Source organism: Salvelinus alpinus, chromosome 27 (genome assembly GCF_045679555.1).
Source record: "Salvelinus alpinus chromosome 27, SLU_Salpinus.1, whole genome shotgun sequence".
Lineage (NCBI taxonomy): Eukaryota > Metazoa > Chordata > Actinopteri > Salmoniformes > Salmonidae > Salvelinus > Salvelinus alpinus.
In genome coordinates, this window is record NC_092112.1 from 9,796,091 (window position 1) to 9,813,600 (window position 17,510).

A 17,510-nucleotide genomic window follows, 5' to 3' on the forward strand; every position below is an offset into this window, starting at 1 on the left:
TCCCTGGATACTGATTGTTTGCTTTGAGGAAGTCGTATAAATCTACCGTCTGCCTCTACGACATGTGCAACGATGTATCATTTTACAAACGCGATCTCTCCGGTGCCAGTAGGCTAGCTAGCCCAATAATTAACGTGAAACAAATAATTTCAACATAGAAACTGTAAAACGTCAACAACAAAAAAGAGAGACAAGCATAATCTTTCAATAACCAGCGCAAGGACCATGGTCAGGTCTTCCACTCGTGTGCCATCAACGGAAACGTCACTGATAACATCACCAACTAGCTTGGTTAGCTCGGACTGGCCAACCATACTAGTTGTTGCCTATGTAGGCCATTGGATATTTATGAAATCATTATTTAATGAAGTTATATCTTCGACATTGAATCTCTGCTATAGCCCTAAAAATAAAATGTTCCTGGAGTATCCTTTAGGGGGTTCTTCAAATTTAAACTGTGGGGGAACCCAAATAAGTTCTTCAAAGAACCCCCATTAATGGTTCCACAAATAACCTTTTGGGGTTCCTTTTTAATAATCAGCATAACAATAACAACAATATTTTAGTTGTCAGTGTTTATTATGATTTTAGCGGCTAAGCATCATTTAATTTTTTTTTAAATATGAGGTGAACTCCAAGCCCCAAGTCAAATAAGTTTATCCTCTGGCTGTGTTGATGTTAATGTGTTGATGTTCTCCGTATCCATCGCCAGAATTATTTTGCCGTGCATGGTGATCGAACAGGTTTCCTATGATATTCATCAGAGGTGTAAGGAGGGTGAAGTCTGTGAATACCAAAAATATATAATTATATAGATTATTATCAAAAGATGCACACAACAGTATTCATATATTGTTTTTTGTGTTAAAAATTATGTGAATGACAAAACTGTTCACTTTTGATACCGGTTTTCATACACATTGTCCTCAGTGTAGAGGCCTCTGGTACACATACCTTGTCCTCAGTGTAGAGGCCTCTGGTACACATGCCTTGTCCTCCGTGTAGAGGCCTCTGGTACACATACCTTGTCCTCAGTGTAGAGGCCTCTGGTACACATGCCTTGTCCCCAGTGTAGAGGCCTCTGGTACACATACCTTGTCCTCCGTGTAGAGGCCTCTGGTACACATACCTTGTCGTCAGTGTAGAGGCCTCTGGTACACATACCTTGTTCTCAGTGTAGAGGCCTCTGGTACACATACCTTGTCCCCAGTGTAGAGGCCTCTGGTACACATACCTTGTCCCCAGTGTAGAGGCCTCTGGTACACATACCTTGTCCCCAGTGTAGAGGCCTCTGGTACACATACCTTGTCCCCAGTGTAGAGGCCTCTGGTATACATGCCTTGTCCCCAGTGTAGAGGCCTCTGGTACACATACCTTGTCCCCAGTGTAGAGGCCTCTGAGATCGTCATTAAAAGTGTAAGGGAGGAGAAAAACGACTGCGGTGACTGAGGCTTTACAGAAACCATGAATTCAAATGAACTGTAGATGATACATGTGGTCTGCATAACATTATGAGACAAGCCAATACCAATTGTACATACTTTTGTGTGCCTCCCCATCAGTAAACCTGCAGACGAACACAAATAAGTAAGCAGTCGCGTCATCTGTGCCCAATGCAGCTATAGCCTTGAATAAATGAATATTTTTATTTAACTAGGCAAGTCAGTTAAGAACAAATTCTTATTTTCAATGATGGCCTAGGAACAGTGGGGTTAACTGCCTTGTTCAGGGGCAGAATTACAGATCTTTTACCTTGTCAGCTCGGGGATTCGATCTTGCAACCTTTCAGTTACTAGTCCAACACTCTAACCACTAGGCTACCTGTCGCCCCACAAAGATGCTCACTTCAATTGAAATTTGTCCATTTTCTGTTTTTAGGAAAAAAAAGGGAGAAAGTGTCCAATAACACAACCATTTACATATGAAAAGATAGATGGTATCATCATAAAACAATACGAATTTAGATCATAAAGGGAGAAACTTTACCTTTAAATTGAGGAGATCTTTACATCTTTCAGTGAAGTGCCTGCACCTGCTTCTGTTATCTCAAATTCAGTTGGGCGGTTAGGTTTCCTGCAAGAACCCCCAAGAACTAAAGAGGTTCCTCGATGAATACCACCTCCTATGGTGTTATTGGAAGAACCTTTGGGAGGCATTTTTTCAGTAGCAACAACCCTAAGGTTCTTCAAGGAATTTTAAGAATCTTAGAAGAACTGTTGTTGATCCCCTCATTGTTGGAGCTAACTACCAATGATTTGTTTAGCATAGCAACGTTGAATGAATAGAACGATTCTAATTAATGACTGGGTCAAAATATTTTAAGTGATAATGCCCGAGAAGCCGATGTTTGGGAGGATATATTGGCACGGCTGTTGTTAGGCCCGAGGGCCGGCAAACCATGCCAATATATCCTCCAATTAACGGCTTCGAGGGCATTATCACTTTTATACAACATATTCAAATAATGATTGACATATTTTAATTAAAAACTAATTCATCCTTCCACAAGATATAGTCCCGACACAAATCTAGGGTTGCCGCCCAAGCCTGCTGGTCGTTCAGTCTTTTTGTTCTGTATCTATGGACGCGACCCAGTCGTTCGTTCCAAATGTTCCATTGCCATACTGGCTGGCAACGATCTTGTCCCTTGCTTGCTTGCTTGCCAACTATGAATAACTTACAGTCACGTCAAAAAGTGCAGCCAGAATAACAGCAAAGTAGCTGAATTTGTTTAAGGTGTTTTTTAGTGACATTTATTTGAATACGTCCATAAAAATGAGCTAATGAGGCGATTTCGTCTGGCATAGAAAATGTGCTCTCCTCTGGACACTTGTTTAGATGAGCTAGCCAACAACACAGCTAACACAATCACTTCAACTGAAGCTGGAAAGACAAACTAACTACACTTCGTTTCGTTTTATCTTTTTCAATTTACATTTCTTTGTATATATCCATAAAAAATGATGCCAGCTGTTTCATGATTTGGTTGAGAAACGCTGCCCGCCTAATCCCGACATGTTCGTTACTACGGGACATCTGGAGACCAAATGTGAATATTGCAACAATGTTGCAAATGTGAGGGATGAGGGACAGACATCAAGGTTTATACAAATCTCCGCTGTTGAACACTAAACAGCTCAAGCCCTGCCTGAGCTGATGTGACAGTGGATTGCGCAGTCAGATTGAACAGAGTAAATAGTCATTTTTACTTCATAGATTTAGCCAGTGGTAATTTGTGGAATGGAAAGGGCTGGAATGCGGGTTTAACCAATCAGCATTCAGGATTAGACCCACCCCTTGTATAAAATGAAATAACTAAGACCAGACCGTTTGGGTAGTAACTTCAGAATACAAATAATCATTTACTCGTGAAAATAATAATACTTTTTATCAATATGATGACAACCGTTATACAAAAGCAATAATGTCCTCGAACAAGGGAATTATCGTGACAACTCCATCCAAGGGATGTATCCCAGCCCCTCGCCTCGGGCCTCAGAACAGCCCTTGTCGGGAGTTGTCAACCAATTCCCGGGTTCTCAGGTATTATTGCTTAAATATACCATTGACATATCTTTTTGTTGACTATTTTAATGGAATACATTACATTCGTATGTATAGGCTATTGTTTAGGTCGTGAATAATGATATTTGAACCAAAATAGACCATGATAGACATTTGAAAAGCCTACAGCTATGTCAAAATGCTCTTTCCATTAATTGTTCTAGTCTTGAACTTTATAAATGAATGTCATCAAGGACAGACTTTTTAATGATGGCGAAACAACAAGATCACGTGAATTATTTATTATCGTTAATCTCTTGCCAATATTGTCACGGTCAAGGCAAAAGCAGAAATGCACATGACACAAAGCGTGCCGGGTTAGGCTAGAAGGGATACTGCTTTAGTCAACATTTTCTTTTGGCAGCCGGTTAGGATAATTAACGTAGCAAATTAGGAGAATTTGGTTAGGTTTCGGGTTAGCTAAAACGCAAAAACAAATCACCTTTCGACGTTAATTTGACAAAAACTGTATCCCATCTAGGCATGACCAGTGAGCCAGTTGCAGTATTTTTACGTCACGACGTATTTGCACTGTACGCGATTGCGTTGCACTTCCATGTCCATATTTGGAGAGTTCAGATGTTTTGTTTCCATGGAGACGCTATGGAGAGGTGTTGTGTTTCGAGCTTGGAAGATGTTCCCGGAAAAAGGCGAGGCAGAGCGAGTGGAACCCGAGAGAACCGTCGAGAAATAAACAGTCCTTCGCTCCAGGAATTCCATCGTAATAGTGTGCTCTTTCAAATGAATGTTACATTGCCTGTTGCCATGCTGTGCACGTTTATTATCAGCTTATCTTCTTGTCTATGCATAACAGCATGCTGCCCGCTCCTACCCATGCCTATTCTAGTCTTGATGCTAGAATGTAATAGCCTATTCAGTTCTACAATTGCCTCAGAATTGCCACTTGGCTTGCCATGTAGCCTACAGAAAGCATCAGAAAGAAGACAGGACTTTTTTCCTAAATAAGAGGAATGCATATTTCTGCCTAATATATATATATATATATATATCGGTTTTCATTATGCATCTATATTCTTATTCTCCTTCAATAAACGACATTGCATGATGGCATACATCGTGTTCAGTTCTTCTGCAGACTAGGATTTAAGAAAGCGTCATATCCAATAGGAGTTTACTCTAGGATTTAAGAAAGCGTCATATCCAATAGGAGTTTACTGTAGGATTTAAGAAAACGTCATATCCAATAGGAGTTTACTCTAGGATTTAAGAAAGCGTCATATCCAATAGGAGTTTACTGTAGGATTTAAGAAAGCGTCATATCCAATAGGAGTTTACTCTAGGATTTAAGAAAGCGTCATATCCAATAGGAGTTTACTCTAGGATTTAAGAAAGCGTCATATCCAATAGGAGTTTACTGTAGGATTTAAGAAAGCGTCATATCCAATAGGAGCTTACTGTAGGATTTAAGAAAGCGTCATATCCAATAGGAGCTTACTGTAGGATTTAAGAAAGCGTCATATCCAATAGGAGCTTACTGTAGGATTTAAGAAAGCATATTCATGTGTACATAGAGCAACATGGTATGTGTGCCAGAAGACTGTCATGCTGTGCACGAAATCCTGCTGACCTGAGAAACGATTCAATGGAGTGACAAGACTTCATCTTTGATGACGTTGCTGAAGCCCATTCCAGTGGCAAACACCTCCCTGTATGATTGGAGATGTATTTCCTCTGCTAAAAATGATGTGCATGAGGTAGGCTATATGCCATAACATTGTGTGTGTGTGTGTAAGTGCGGGTACTTGTGTGAGCGTGGGCATTTTCTCATTCAGTTAGCCTCATATGTGAGCAGTAGAGGGAGCTGTAAAGAGGGGATTCTCTCGTGACATTCACATTCTGTGCATGTTCTCAGGCCTATCTAAACCTGAACCCATATGAAAACCTAACCGCCAAATTACACTGACTGTACAAAACATTAAGAACACCTGCTCTTTCCATAACTGACCAGGTGTGAATCCAGGTGAAAGCTATGATCCCTTATTGATGTCACCTGTTAAATCCACTTCATTCGGTGTAGATGAAGGGGAGGAGACGGGTTAAAGAAGGCTTTTTAAGCCTTGAGACAATACAGCCCCATAGTGGGGGTGTCATAATACCCATAAAACCTAGCGGTCAAACAGGGAAATGGTTCCAATCGTTTTTCCACGATTCATTTTTCCCACAGGGGATTTTAGAAACACTTAAAATAAGGGCTGTGTTTCATGTAGGCTCACCCTGGCGTGACGTTTTGATAACCATGTAAATCTCTCTAGGACAAGGTGACTTTTTATCAAACATATTGATAAAAGTCACCTTGTCCTAGAGAGATTTACACGGTTATCAATATGTCATGCCAGGGTGAGTCTACACGAAAACACAGCCCTTATTTTACCGGGGCAGCTCTAGCAGGCCAGAAATTTGACGAACTGACTTGTTGGAAAGGTGGCATTCTATGACAGTGACACGTTGAAAGTCACTGAGCTCTTCAGTAAGGCCATTCTACTGCCAATGTTTGTCTGTGGAGATTGCATGGCTGTGTGCTCGATTTTATACACCTGTCAGCAGAGGGTGTGGCTGAAATAGCCAAATCCACTAATTTGAAGGGGTGTCCACATGCTTTATATTTATATAGTGTGCCTCTTAAATGTAACTAACTGTAATTGAAAATGTAATCTAAGTAATCTCCAAAAAGTAATTATCACGAGAGGGCCATGAACAATAACTAGTAATGCTGCATACTCCAAGAAAGGTTACAATTTCACCTTTCAGGCAATTTTTAAAAATAAATTGCTGAGGTGTAGTAACTTACTGTCCACAGCACAAATATGATAAAAACATGACAGGATTCTATATTATCCTTCCATACGATACAGGATTCTATATTATCCTTCCATACGATAGAGTATTCTATATTATCCTTCCATACAGTATTCTATATTATCCTTCCATACAATACAGTATTCTCTATTATCCTTCCATACAGTACAGTATTCTATATTATCCTTCCATACGATACAGTATTCTATATTATCCTTCCATACGATACAGTATTCTATATTATCCTTCCATACAGTACAGTATTCTATATTATCCTTCCATACGATACAGTATTCTATATTATCCTTCCATACAATACAGTATTCTATATTATCCTTCCATACAGTACAGTATTCTATATTATCCTTCCATACAGTACAGTATTCTATATTATCCTTCCATACAGTACAGTATTCTATATTATCCTTCCATACAGTCAGTATTCTATATTATCCTTCCATACGATACAGTATTCTATATTATCCTTCCATACGATACAGTATTCTATATTATCCTTCCATACAGTACAGTATTCTATATTATCCTTCCATACAGTACAGTATTCTATATTATCTTTCCATACGATACAGTATTCTATATTATCCTTCCATACAGTACAGTATTCTATATTATCCTTCCATACGATACAGTATTCTATATTATCCTTCCATACAGTACAGTATTCTATATTATCCTTCCATACAGTACAGTATTCTCTATTATCCTTCCATACAGTACAGTATTCTATATTATCCTTCCATACAGTACAGTATTCTGTATTATCCTTCCATACGATACAGTATTCTATATTATCCTTCCATACGATACAGTATTCTATATTATCCTTCCATACGATAAAGTATTCTATATTATCCTTCCATACAGTACAGTATTCTATATTATCCTTCCATACGATACAGTATTCTATATTATCCTTCCATATAGTACAGTATTCTATATTATCCTTCCATACGATACAGTATTCTATATTATCCTTCCATACGATACAGTATTCTATATTATCCTTCCATACGATAAAGTATTCTATATTATCCTTCCATACAGTACAGTATTCTATATTATCCTTCCATACGATACAGTATTCTATATTATCCTTCCATACAGTACAGTATTCTATATTATCCTTCCATACGATACAGTATTCTATATTATCCTTCCATACAGTACAGTATTCTATATTATCCTTCCATACAGTACAGTATTCTGTATTATCCTTCCATACAGTACAGTATTCTCTATTATCCTTCCATACAGTACAGTATTCTATATTATCCTTCCATACAGTACAGTATTCTGTATTATGCTTCCATACAGTACAGTATTCTGTATAGTGATGTATCCATTTTGTTTTAATATGTTAACGCATACAATCCCCTGATGTGTATTTTTTGCATGTTGTCTTTTATGTTAAAAGGAGTCCACAAAACAAAATGTAGGCCTACATTTGTATACATTGATACCCAATGCTTCATAAACCATATTTGAAACAGTTTTCTATGTACTATATATCACAAATATATCAAAGACATTTTAGGGGTCTATTTCCAGGTGGAAATGTTTGTGTTTACATGATGCACCTGGAATTCCATACAGGTCTCTCAATGGTTTCATACTCCTCTTACATACATTCCTATCTGACTGGAGTAGTGTGCTCATTTTTCCTACGGGTACGATCTCCCCCTCCTATTCCTCATGATCAGTCTCCTGTCCCCCGCTCTCTGTGATATTCCTAAGGATGTGCTATATTTACAGGGATAAGTTTGGGAGGCATCGTCACCTGACGCCGGTGACGCCACAGCTCTGAGAACACGGAGGGGGCAAAAAGCAACCTTGTGTGGGTTGGTGGAATCGGTTTGTCTATGGAATCAGATGATCGTAAGCACAGAGGAACAGGCAGAGCAATAGACTACAATATCTTTGTTGTCGTAAAGCTACATGTAAAACTTTCCTGTATCCCAGTTACACCTCAGAGGACATATTTATGGCCCCCATTAAATCAAAGCATCAGTTGACTGTTAGGAGACCTGCAGTTGTGATTGACACAGTAGGTGCTGCTGTTTTGTTTGTGGGACCAGCTACAGTTGTTGTTGTAGGAGCTGCTGCAGTTGTCGTGGGAGCTACAGTTGTTGAAGTAGAAGCTGCATTTGTGGGGGTCAAAGGAGCTTCAGTTGTGCTTGTCGTAGGAGTTAAAATGATAGGTGGGAATGGGAGAAACATAGCAATCTGTTTCTCCCAGTACCGCAGCCATGGTAACTATCTAACCTGTTGAATAGATTCTGATCAGGGACGTCACGCGGACGGGTGGCCAAATTCAGATATTTTTCCATTTATTCTGATCACATCTATATTTCTATCCTTTAATGTGTAAAAATGAAGGGAGAACGTGCCCTTGAATCCTTGATAGGTTACGACATCTTAAATACTTTTGGACTACTGTTATCCAAATACTTAGTGTCTCAGTTCCTTAATATTATATTAGATTTAAACATTTGTCACCATGTAACTTCTAATAATGGTCAGATATGGAACTGCTGTTAATAGTGCCAACCAGAGACTAAAATAAAAAATGTCTGAGAAGACTCATCCTTAACTGTGAAGACAGACAGATGTGTTGACGTGATTGACAAGACTGTCTGGGATTCTTTTAACGGGAGGGGGGAGGGGGGGGGGGAGAGAAAAAAAAAAGGAAGGAAAGATTATTATGGAAGATATGATGTCCATCTGTCTGATGATACGATAGACAGACAGTGAGTCAGAGAAGAGAAGTGTCTGGAGTTGTGTGTTATAGGGCATTCCCCTCGGGATTACATACAGATACATATAGTAGGCCATATTAAATCTTTGCCATGGCTGTTTGCATTAATGCAGCTTGCAGAAGTACCATATCCTATGCTGACTCATTTTTTATTTGAGTCTGCTTGGCAGCGGGCACATGCCCTTGGACATAAACTTGGAACTATTACATGTTTTAGTAAATACTATATAATAAAGACTTATTCTATAGAATGTTTGAGCGAATATTTGATAAATGTATATAAATGAAAAGCCAGTCAATAATAAGGGTACATTTCCTGAAGTAAACTGCCATTTCACTTTCAATTTCTTATATAGATGTTACACTCCCACCCACGAAGAATACACTGTTCCCTCTAATATAGTGCACCAAATGTTTCAAAAAACAGTTATAGCAACATCTCGTAGCACAACGCCTCTCCCCTATTTGACCTAGATAGTTTGTGTGTATGTATTGATATGTAGGCTACGTGTGCCTTTTTAAAAAATGTATGTAGTTCTGTCTTTGAGCTGTTCTTGTCTATTGATGTTCTGTATTATGTTTCATGTTTTGTCTGGAACCCCAGGAAGAGTAGCTGCTGCTTTTACAACAGCTAATGGGGATCCTAATAAAATACCAAATATCAAAATACTACCCTATGGGCCCTGGTCAAAAGTAGTGTAGGGCAAGGGTATACGCACTATTTAGGGCAGGGGTATTCAACTCTGACCCTACGAGGTCCGGAGCCAGCTAGTTTTCTATTCTACCTGATAATTAATTACACCCACTTGATGTCCCAGGTCTAAATCAGTCCCTGATTACAGGGGATTCACCCACCTGGTGTCCCAGGTCTAAATCAGGGCCTGATTAGAGGGGAATCACCCACCTGGTGTCCCAGGTCTAAATCAGTCCCTGATTAGAGGGGAATCGCCCACCTGATGTCCCAGGTCTAAATCAGTCCCTGATTAGCGGGAAACAATGAAAAAAATGCAGTGGAACTGGTATCAGGTATTTTATCAGGATCCCCATTAACTATAACAGCAGCATCTCTTCCTGTGGTTTATCAGGATCCCCATTAACTATAACAGCAGCATCTCTTCCTGTGGTTTATCAGGATCCCCATTAACTATAACAGCAGCATCTCTTCCTGTGGTTTATCAGGATCCCCATTAACTATAACAGCAGCTTCTCTTCCTGGGGTTTATCAGGATCCCCATTAACTATAACAGCAGCATCTCTTCCTGTGGTTTATCAGGATCCCCATTAACTATAACAGCAGCATATCTTCCTGTGGTTTATCAGGATCCCCATTAACTATAACAGCAGCATCTCTTCCTGTGGTTTATCAGGATCCCCATTAACTATAACAGCAACTTCTCTTCCCGGGGTTTATCAGGATCCCCATTAACTATAACAGCAGCATCTCTTCCTGTGGTTTATCAGGATCCCCATTAACTATAACAGCAGCATCTCTTCCTGTGGTTTATCAGGATCCCCATTAACTATAACAGCAGCATCTCTTCCTGTGGTTTATCAGGATCCCCATTAACTATAACAGCAGCATCTCTTCCTGTGGTTTATCAGGATCCCCATTAACTATAACAGCAGCATCTCTTCCTGTGGTTTATCAGGATCCCCATTAACTATAACAGCAGCATCTCTTCCTGGGCTCCACACACAACATGAAACATGACATAATACAGAACATGAATCGACAACAGCTCAAGGACGGAACTAAATAATATATATATATTTTTATACAAAAGGCACACGTAGCTTACATATCAATACATATACACAAACGTATCTAGGTCAAATAGGGGAGAGGCGTTGTGCCGCGAGGTGTCCTGAGGGATCCTGGTTATTTGTTATTTGAAACCAGGTTTGCTGTTTATTTGAACAATATGAGATAGAAGGAAGTTCCCATGCAATAAGGGCTCTATATAGTACTGCACGCTGTCTTGAATTTGTTCTGGATTTGGGGACTGTGAAAAGACCCCTGGTGACATGTCTGGTGGGATAAGTGTGTGTGTCAGAGCTGTGTGTAAATTACCTAATGCAAACAATTTGGGATTTTCAACATATTAATGTTTCTTATAAAAAGAAGAAGTGATGCAGTCAGTCTCTCCTCGACTCTTAAAGAGAGACTGGGCATGCATAGTATTTATATCAGCCCTCGGATTACAATGAAGAGCCAGACGTGCCGCTCTGTTCTGGGCCAGCTGCAGCTTCACTAGGTCTTTCCTTGCAGCACTGGACCCCACGACTGGACAGTAATCAAGATGAGACAAAACTAGGGCCTGAGTTGGTCCAGAGTAGAGTTTGAGGGGTGTAGGGTTCCGTTTGCGACGCAGCCTGGGGAATGATACCAAATGATACCAAATAATACCAAATAATAACAAATGTAATCACGTACATCAGCCTTTATCATAGTGCAGAAATCTATCAAGACCCAACGCTTCTAAAGTGGGCAAAGAAAAATGCAATATTTAAACACTGATTTTTATTTATGTCGTATTTTTTTCAACTCTGAATCAGTAATTGAATTAAAATGGTTCCAGTAATGTTTCTGGATTTGCAAGAGATGAGAGAATCTCTCGACACTGTAATACAACCAATGGAAGTCTGATAAATTAACACCGATTCATATTACTTTGATTTGTCTCTACTTAGGATAAACAAATAATTGATATTAACTGGTGGGATTTTTTTGGGGGGGGACTTCACAGAAAGTTCACATATTTTCACAGAAATGTCATTATGTTTTTGTTTTTGTTGTACTGTAGGCCTTCTCTCCAGTGAGACCCCACAGTGCCAACTCGGCACACGGACCATGTATTTTCCTCTACTGATTGCAATCTCTGGCTGTACTGCCTCCCTCCTCAGCCTCCTATCGAGCAGGGGATCTGTTGAAAGTCTTTGTCCACACAGGAAGACAGACAGACAGGCAGACAGACAGACAGGAAGAAAGACAGACAGACAGACAGACAGATAGGGAGGAATCACAGAGCCTCGACTCTCTGGCTGCATCCATAATGGCACCCTATTCCCTATATAATGGCACCCTATTCCCTTTATAATGGCACCCTATTCCCTATATAATGGCACCCTATTCCCTACATAATGGCACCCTATTCTCTACATAATGGCATCCTATTCCCTATATAATGGCACCCTATTCTCTATATAATGGCACCCTATTCTCTACATAATGGCACACTATTCTCTACATAATGGCACCCTATTCTCTACATAATGGCACCCTATTCCCTATATAGTGCTCTCGTCAACAGTAGTGAATTATATAGGGAATAGGGTGCCATTATATAGAGAATAGGGTGCCATTATGTAGATAATAGGGTGCCATTATGTAGAGAATAGTGTGCCATTATATAGGGAATAGGGTGCCATTATGTAGAGAATAGTGTGCCATTATGTAGAGAATAGGGTGCCATTATGTAGGGAATAGGGTGCCATTATATAGGGAATAGGGTGCCATTATGTAGAGAATAGGGTGCCATTATATAGGGAATAGGATGCCATTATGTAGAGAATAGGGTGCCATTATGTAGAGAACAGGGTGCCATTATATAGGGAATAGGATGCCATTATATAGGGAATAGGGTGCCATTATGTAGAGAATATGGTGCCATTATGTAGGGAATAGGGTGCCATTATGTAGAGAATAGGGTGCCATTATATAGGGAATAGGATGCCATTATGTAGAGAATAGGGTGCCATTATGTAGAGAATAGGGTGCCATTATATAGGGAATAGGGTGCCATTATGTAGAGAATAGGGTGCCATTATATAGGGAATAGGGTGCCATTATGTAGGGAATAGGGTGCCATTATGTAGAGAATAGGGTGCCATTATATAGGGAATAGGGTGCCATTATGTAGAGAATAGTGTGCCATTATGTAGAGAATAGGGTGCCATTATGTAGAGAATAGGGTGCCATTATGTAGAGAATAGGGTGCCATTATGTAGAGAATAGGGTGCCATTATGTAGGGAATAGGGTGCCATTATATAGGGAATAGGGTGCCATTATAAAGGGAATAGGGTGCCATTATGTAGAGAATAGGGTGCCATTATGTAGAGAATAGGGTGCCATTATGTAGAGAATAGTGTGCCATTATGTAGAGAATAGGGTGCCATTATATAGGGAATAGGGTGCCATTATATAGGGAATAGGGTGCCATTATAAAGGGAATAGGGTGCCATTATATAGGGAATAGGGTGCCATTATATAGAGAATAGGGTGCCATTATGTAGAGAATAGGGTGCCATTATGTAGAGAATAGGGTGCCATTATGTAGGGAATAGGGTGCCATTATGTAGAGAATAGGGTGCCATTATGTAGGGAATAGGGTGCCATTATGTAGAGAATAGGGTGCCATTATGTAGAGAATAGGGTGCCATTATGTAGGGAATAGGGTGCCATTATGTAGAGAATAGGGTGCCATTATGTAGAGAATAGGGTGCCATTATATAGGGAATAGGATGCCATTATGTAGAGAATAGGGTGCCATTATGTAGGGAATAGGGTGCCATTATGTAGAGAATAGGGTGCCATTATGTAGAGAATAGGGTGCCATTATGTAGAGAATAGGGTGCCATTATGTAGAGAATAGTGTGCCATTATGTAGAGAATAGGGTGCCATTATATAGAGAATAGTGTGCCATTATATAGAGAATAGGGTGCCATTATGTAGAGAATAGGGTGCCATTATGTAGAGAATAGGGTGCCATTATGTAGAGAATAGGGTGCCATTATGTAGGGAATAGGGTGCCATTATGTAGAGAATAGGGTGGCATTTCTGACACCACCGGGGTGTAAGCTAGAGCCAAACAGGGAGGATGTAGACTAGAGCCTTGACATCTCTCTCTCTCTCTCTCTCTCTCTCTCTCTCTCTCTCTCTCTCTCTCTCTCTCTCTCTCTCTCTCTCTCTCTCTCTCTCTCTCTCTCTCTCTCTCTCTCTCTCTCTCTCTCTCTCTCTCTCTCTCTCTCTCTCTACCCACTCAGGACCCCATTGTGAAATGCCTCCAATCCAATCCACCTCGACTTGTCATCTGTGTTTGGAGAGAGACTGTGACGCATAGACCCGACCTTCCTCAGAACACACCCCCCCCCCCCCCCCCCCTTCTCAGGAACTGGACGTAAATCACGGACGGTGAAACCAAATTAGAATCGCTAAAAAGAAACAGAGGAGGGGATATTTATGGTAACGGAGCGGTTCAGATAGAAACACAGCTGCTTGTTCCTTCCAGGTGGACCGCGGACGGTGGAGAGGGCATCATCACGATCTTGTAGGACTGGCTGTCTATCAATTCAAGTACCCACCCGACTAACTATCTAATATCTAGAAAGTCTAAATCAAGACCCAGACAGACACAATTTTTGCAAGTTTTTAAGTCATGTCTTGCATACAAGTACACTGTTCTTGATAGAGCTGATAAGGGATAAATACTTCAGTAACTGATGCCAAACTAAACATGACATATTTTATATTTGTAGTTCATCTGTTGATTACATTTACGTTGTATTTTGGAGACACTTACAGTATCATAATTCATCTGAGAGAGCTGGTATATTGGGTTAGTTAGCTAACTGTCAGACCGTGCTCATGTCTCAGTTACTTACAGCATCATAATTGATCTGAGAGAGCTGGCATACTGAGTTAGTTAGCTAACTGTCAGACCGTGCTCATGTCTCAGTCACTGTACAGTCAGACAGGTAGACAGAGAAAAGTGAAAAAGACTCTGACTATAGGGAGCTAACACTGAGAGGAATGTTCAGAATACCAGTTCACCAAATAAGAGCGGCCTGTGCAACATGCTGAAATGACTGTTAAATGAATTGACGGAGCTTCCGATTACAACTCTAAATATATTAAATTGCGCTCTCGCGCTCTCCTTCTCTCTATCACGCGCGCGCGCGCACACACACACACACACACACACACACACACACACACACACACACACACACACACACACACACACACAAAATACCTTAATTTTACCTTAAAATATCTTAATTCATATGTATATTTATAAACAAATAAGACATGTATGTTTATAGCCACAACTTGGCGTGGATGCACTGGGTCTCTCCAGTTTCCAAAACAGGCATCTGAAAGTTTCCTCACACCAGAATGTTGTGTGTGTTTTTTTGGGGGTTGCTAGGGGTGGAGCGTTTTATTCAGGCCTGCCTGTATTTCTATCCATGCGCACGTCTGGGACAAGCAAGTTCCGCATTCCCGAACCTTCCCAAATACCGATCACTATTTAAACGGGCTGACGCAACGACTTTTAGTATCAAAACCTATGTCCGATTCACAAGTTACGGACACGTTATATCACCACGGATTTTGGACCTAATACAGGTAAATTAACCTATTAACTTACTATTTCTGGTTTAGGTTACTAAACTTAGACTAACTCGATTAACTGTTTAGACATTTTTACAAATTTTAAACTTTTTCTAATAGGTTTTCACTTATGTTTTTGTGTTTCATTATCGTTTTTTTTACAATTGTATTATTTTACAACAACGTTATTTTACTAGTTTCCGCTTGCGATAGTGTAATGCACTAGACTAGACGCATTATAAAAGCATTTATATTTTAACTTTTTCTCATGGATTTTGCACAAAAACTCTTTGTTGTTTGATCGTTACAACTTATTTATCAAACGGTACAAAGTAGCGAATGAATGTCGCTTGCAGCTTGCCTTGAACACTACTATAGAATAGATTCTGCAATGTCCGAGAATTTCATTTTTTTCGCTGTTACGATGTAAGGAGGCGGTGAAAGTTCATATCAACCACAAGCAGTCCCTGCTGCGAGCTTCAACGTTATGTAACATTACGTTTGTTATACACGCGACATTGTGGGCTATCAGCGGTATTTAGAACAGAAAGCGGAATTGGAAAAACATTCTTTCGTATGAGGGGAGAACGTTTTGTTTTTAGTTTTCTTGGTGATTTTATTTGTGTTGAAAAAAAGTATGTGAAATGCATAGTATTGTTTCACATTGCTTTGTAGGCTACAGTTGCAGACTAGCAGCCCACTCAAGTTCACACAGACAGGCTGACAGTTCCGTTTATGCATTTGAAGTTGCATGTAAACTAACTGGCATGCTCGTGGCAAATAACTATATGTTTATGATGATGATGAGGATAAGTTATTGTCATCCTCATCATCCCTCTTCGTCCTCCTTATCTCCATCATCTTCATCATTTAGAAAGTTAATAATGTATATACAGTAACAGTCAAAAGTTCAGACACACCTACGCATGCTCGTGGCAAATAACTATATGTTTATGATGATGATGATGAGGATAAGTTATTACCAGCATGGCTACCACAGCTTTCTGCAGCAATACGTTGGTGCTTAGTGGGACTATCATTTGTTCTTCAACAGGACAATGATCCAAAACACACCTCTAGGCTGTGTAAGGGTTATTTGACCAAGAAGGAGAGTGTTGCATCAGATGACCTGGCCTCCACAATCACCTGACCTCAACCCAATAGAGATGGTTTGGGATGAGTTGGACCGCAGAGTGAAGGAAAAGCAGCCAACAAGTGCTCAGCATGTTGGAAAAGCATTCCTCATGAAGCTGGTTGAGAGAATACCAAGAATGTGCAAAGCTGTCATCAAGGCAAAGGGTGGCTACTTTGAAGAATCTAAAATATAATTTGATTTGTTTAACACTTTTTTGATTACTACATGATTCCATATGTGTTATTTCATCGTTTTGATGACTTCACTATTGTTCTACATTGTAGAATTTTTTTTTTTTTTTTTATAAAGAAAAACCCTTGAATGAGTAGGTGTGTCCAAACTTGTGACTGGTACTGTATATCTGATGCATGCTTCTTCTATTTTGAAACAGGTTATATGAGTTAAAATAACTATTATTCATGTCATCTTACAGTGTCTAAAACATACGGTACCACCACCAGCCACCAGAAGGGGATTGCAGTCCAAATTGTGAGTAAATAGCTTATTCCATTATCATCATCTTTATGAAAATGATCCGTCTGCCCCTTGTGAGATATAACCAGTGTGTTATTGAAGTGTGTTATTGAAGTGTGTTATTGGAGTGTGTTATTGGAGTGTGTTATTGAAGTGTGTTATTGGAGTGTGTTATTGAAGTGTGTTATTGAAGTGTGTTATTGGAGTGTGTTATTGGAGTGTGTTATTGGAGTGTGTTATTGAAGTGTGTTATTGAAGTGTGTTATTGGAGTGTGTTATTGAAGTGTGTTATTGAAGTGTGTTATTGGAGTGTGTTATTGGAGTGTGTTATTGGAGTGTGTTATTGAAGTG

General features: G+C 39.7%; 1 protein-coding gene across 3 annotated transcripts in view; it reads left to right on the plus strand.

Annotated features, from left to right (window-relative positions):
- The first annotated feature begins 15,432 nt into the window (after positions 1–15,432).
- The window catches only part of LOC139555947 (jun dimerization protein 2-like), a 34,654-nt gene continuing 32,576 nt past the window's right edge, over positions 15,433–17,510 (plus strand). The window contains exons 1-3 of one of the 3 annotated variants that reach the window (XM_071369352.1): positions 15,463–15,565; positions 16,605–16,849; positions 17,119–17,174. In XM_071369352.1, the coding sequence (XP_071225453.1) occupies positions 16,675–16,849; positions 17,119–17,174 (231 nt within the window). In that variant the 5' untranslated portion in view covers positions 15,463–15,565; positions 16,605–16,674. Of the gene's footprint in view, positions 15,566–16,604; positions 16,850–17,118; positions 17,179–17,510 lie in introns of all 3 variants that reach the window. The other 2 variants (XM_071369354.1, XM_071369353.1) reach the window with 2 other exon arrangements.